At 41.0% G+C, this 5,000-nt stretch overlaps 1 protein-coding gene across 1 annotated transcript in view; it reads right to left on the reverse strand.

Moving 5' to 3' along the window:
* Positions 1–5,000, reverse strand: part of Obsc (Obscurin) — a 210,449-nt gene that overhangs the window by 31,824 nt on the left and 173,625 nt on the right. Inside the window, exons 32-34 of the mRNA XM_086534039.1 lie at positions 4,802–4,959; positions 4,452–4,630; positions 241–352 (exon numbers count right to left, since the gene is read on the reverse strand). Coding sequence (XP_086390165.1) covers positions 241–352; positions 4,452–4,630; positions 4,802–4,959 — 449 coding nt within the window. The remainder of the gene's footprint in view (positions 1–240; positions 353–4,451; positions 4,631–4,801; positions 4,960–5,000) is intronic.

Below are 5,000 nucleotides of genomic sequence, written 5' to 3' on the forward strand. Positions count from 1 at the left end.
ACATACATACATACATACATACATACATACATACACACACACATACAAAATACACGTACACACCAACATCAATATATGTATTCACAGTATAAACACAAGCTCCTATGTACACATCAAAAACCACGATCAACCGCCCCCCCCCCCCCCCCACAAAAAAAAAAAAAAAAAAAAAAAAAAAAAAAAAAAAAAAAAGCATCGAGGCGGCCTGTATTCAGCACCGGCCTGCCAGCCTGCACTTACCAGCTTGCCTCCGCCTCGGGCACTGCGGTAGCCTCCACTTCCAGCACGAATTTATGCATGGCAATGAAAGTCTTCCCATCCCTGAAGTTGCTGCTCTTGATGTGCGGCGGGGCTGCGGGGGGGAAGGAGCAGGATTAGAGCCTCGGGGAAGGAAAAGATTCTTGTGCGCTGGGAATCGTGTGAGGGATCCTATTCGGGAACGAGAGAGCTTTTTGACGATTGAGAAAGAATCCTGGGATGCTATTTAGGGCAGAGCTTAAAGGATTTTTTGTTTTCCTTTTTTTTTGCGTGGATATGTATTTTTTTTTTTTTCTTTTTTTTTAGGTTTGCTTATATTCACATGAAGGTGTGCACCTTTAATCATTGGATGGATGAGTAAATCGAGTGATTTATCGGAGAGAAATGTAGGTATGTAGGTGGGTGTGGGTGTGTGTAGGTGTGTAGGTGTGTAGGTGTGTGTGTAGGTGTGTGTGTGTGTGTGTGTGTGTGTGTGTGTGTGTGTGTGTGTGTGTGTGTGTGTGTGTGTGTGTGTGTGTGTGTGTGTGTGTGTGTGTGTGTGTGTGTGTGTGTGTGTGTGTTTACGAGTACGTATACGTGTAGGTGTAGGTGTAAGTGTAAGTGTAGGTGTAAGTGTACGTGTACGTGCATGTGTGCGTACGTGAGCGCGGGCGACCACAAGTGTGTTGTGATATTTATATTTTTAGTTAAAATATTTGACTATAGTTATTAGTGGGGAAGTTACATTTAGATATAGATAATTAAAAATTGTTTACACTTGATGCAAGTATGTAGCTGTTATTATAGATTATGCTTAGATATTTCTACACGCAAGTTATGGTTCGATAAGTATATACATATGTATATAACACATTTAACAAAAAAAATATTTGATTGGTAATACATAGTACAAGATTACTGTTATACTTATTAGCAGACTTTTGTTAAAGAGATTTATGTAAGAAGCTTCAACTACTTTTACATTCTGTCAAGTATGGGGGAATGCATAGTGTGACAAATAGGCTTATTATAAATATATTACCGAATATGTTTCTTGTGGAGAAATAATACATGCTGGGGTTACAATTATGACAGTAAATTATCATCGATTCAAAAATGTAAAAGCTTTTAGTTCTCCTGTCCAAGAATTCGTGGTCAGAGAAATAAGAAAAAAAAAACGAAGTGAATATGCATTATGTTTACGCTTTAAACTACGCTGAACGTTCTACAAGATTAATATGTTTGTTTCATCGTAAGTGCGTATAAAAAGAAAAATAAATGTTTAATTAAGAAAGCATCTCTGTTGGCTCATGTTAGGACATGAAAACAGCCGAAGATTATACTGATCTCCATTCCTCGTCTCTTTACCTCCACTGGCGTCAAGGGAGCCTGTACTTAGCCTCTCGTGTTTCGCTTTTTTCGCTTTCGAGTCCCTTGGCAACGGGACCTCCCCAGACTTCGGCTTTCCATCATCCAAAACACAACCGGCCTTTGCAGCCTCAGAATTCGCAGACTTAGCCTGGCCAGCAGACTCTCCGATCTCTAGAGCCTCAGGCCCCGCAGCTTCACCTACCGCAGACGCGTCATGGTCCACCAGGCACCGCTCATTGCGCGTCTCTGGAATCACGTTCCAGTTCACGTCCGTCTCTAACCCCGAATTCCCGCGCTCGCCGTCAGGGGGCTCTCCCGAGGCGGGCGCCGCCTCCTCGTCGGTCGCACTCGGCGTCTTGGTCAAGAGTAAAGCTTTTTCTTCCGGAGGACGGATTGGTCTTAGGTCGGACTCGGAATCGGACTCACTATCGGATACCAAGGCTTTGTAATTTTCAATGTCAACTGTCCTTTTAAGATGCACAATCGAGGAGGTCGCTACGTTATCGTCATCCACGGCTGTTTCAGCTGTAAATCAATGGAGAATCTCTTTTGAGAAGCTATACACATTACAAAAATATGATTTTACAAAATTCCATTGTACGAATCAGTGTTTCAGCGCACCCATTCCCTTTCTCACAAATTCATGAATTCAGCTGGCATCGAAACCTACCGGTGATTACAGTTCTCTGGACGTTCTCTTGACGATGTATACTGCAGGAGGCCTGCACCCGCAGCCCTCCGGCACGAGGCAACTCCGAGGACGACGTGGCCTCGAGGAAGCCCTTGACAATGAGGGCGCTGTTGTCCTCGCTCTCGTCGCTGTCGTCCGTCTCGTACTGCATCACTTCGTCGTAGACAGTCATGTCGACGGTTTTCGACACCGTCTTCTCTTGGTCGTCTTCAAACTTTGTTTCCGTCTCTACGTCCTGTAACTTATAAACCATGGTATCCTTCTTATAGTTCTTGGAGTCCTTTCTGTTACTCTTTTTCGAGTCGACCGACATTGTCCCTTCCGCGGTTTTATTGTCGTCGTCTTCCTTTCCTCGTTTCGCTTTACTGGCTGCGACTGGCTCTTGCGTGGTCAATTTCCGCTTGTTGCTTGCGTCCACAGAGTCGTGGTCACTTGCTTTCTGTTTTGGTTTTTCCTTTTCCTTTTCACCTTCTCCCTCTGAGACATCCGAACTACTTCCCGTTATACCTTTACACTGACCCAACGACCCATCGTCCATCACAGTTTGTTCATGAATATCGCTAGTTTTAGCAGCCCCTTTGCTAGATTTAGCGACTGCAATGGGACTTCGACCATCAGCTATAGTGGAGAACAACACACACATAGGGTGAAAAAGGGATATCTGTTAAATCATGACAGTAAATAAAGAGAGAAAAAATGAATACACGCTTAAGGGGAATCAACTTCGCTCAAGTGAATGCTATGACAAATTCATTGTTGATTTGATTCGTAAACGTGTATAAATTTCATCTAAATGTCTAACAGCCTCAAACATAGTCAGCTCCTCGCTCTGGCATTGAAGCACGTAGAGAGCAGTGACATCAGATTCAAGGAAAGGGAAAATACAATATAAAGCAGAATCGCCTAGAAATAAAATGCCAAAAGCGTTGCAACAATGGCTCTGATGCGTCGATCAGCCATTACCGAGGATTGATACGTGGTTGCAACTCTTCCTCATCTTTATGACTAGGTATTCACACACAAGGCCAGAGAGAAAACGACAGATCTTCTAAAATAACTAAAAGAAACACAGTAACACTCGTCCTTTAACAGAATCATTCAAATGTTTTTTTAGTAATACCCAACAAAAATACTTACAGCTTCCTCTGATGGAACGTTTAAGAAAATATCTTAAGTGACTTTTAAACAAGAATCTGGGGGATACGCTGCATCTAAGCGTCTATTTTTTAACTAGCGCAATATCAGTATCATTGTCTCATTATCAGTCGCTGCTAATTAGCATAGCCACGTGAGTTTCCAGGGGCTTCTGCTTCTGTCCTACTTTCATCTCCAACAAAAATAATCTGAGATGTATTACAAGCTTCTACATCTGAAACGGCCTGGAAGCTACTTTCCGAAGAACTTGGGCGCTTTTGAAGAGCAAGTGTGAAGTGTGATACTCTGCATGAGTATCGTAGTTTTGATAGGTGTAGTAACTGCTTATCGTACAACGGATGCTATTGAGGGTAATGGTGATATCTGAAGAAACTACTAAATCGCCGAAACTTCAGTCTATCCAATTTTATATATATATATATATATATATATATATATATATATATATACATATATATATATAAATATATATATATACATATATAGATAGATAGATAGATAGATAGATAGATAGATAGATAGATAGATAGATACAGATACACACACACACACACACATATATATATATATATATATATATATTACATACATATATATATATATATATATATATTATATATATATATATATTTATATATATATTATATTATATACATATATATGTATATACATATATATATATATATATATATATATATATACGTATATATATATATATATATATATATATGTATATATATGTATGTATATATGTATATATATATATATGTATATATATATATATATATATATATATATATATATATATATATATATATATATATATATACACACATTGCGTACATGCTTACAATCAAAAACGAAGAAATCGCAAATCCTAATATACGACTTGGAAAACCGACTGATAAACGTGAAGGTAACTGCAAGGCAGGGTCTACGGAAGGCCTTTCGCCGAAGAGGCATTCACAGCTGCAATGGCCGACATCCAGACACTCACTGTTAACTACGATGGTGGCCTCAGTGCTCGCAGTTCCTTCAACGTTGGAGATGGTGGCCACGTAATGGCCAGAGTCCTCGGTCTTGGCCTCGTCGAAGTAGAGGGTGAAGGTGTCGTCGCCCTCCTGCTTGATTCTGACGCGGCTTTGGTCGGGACTCCACTTCTTGCCGTCCTTCGTCCTTAGAGAAGGAAATACAGCACATGTGCATCATGCATGAGACTGAATTCGGTACTTGATTTGGGTTTGGCTGCGTGTATTAGTATTAGTCCATGTGTGTGCGAATGTATGTTAAACCGCATACGTTCGTATATATGTTCTACCATCCATATTCATCCGTTTAGTTACTCACCACTTGATCTCGGGAGTAGGCACGCCCGTCGCCTTGAAGGTGAGCTTAGCACAGTTGTCTTCCAGGAATTCAGCATCCTTGAGGCCTTCGGTGACAACAGGAGCCTCGTGCAGACGGAACCTGGCCTTGCAGACGCTCTCGCCGTACTCGTTGGTTGCCTAGAAAGTCAAGGGAGATAGAACGTCTCAGGCAGCGTCCC

This window comes from Penaeus japonicus, unplaced genomic scaffold (assembly GCF_977035675.1).
Source record: "Penaeus japonicus unplaced genomic scaffold, GWHDUDI00000001_assembly GWHDUDI00000040, whole genome shotgun sequence".
Lineage (NCBI taxonomy): Eukaryota > Metazoa > Arthropoda > Malacostraca > Decapoda > Penaeidae > Penaeus > Penaeus japonicus.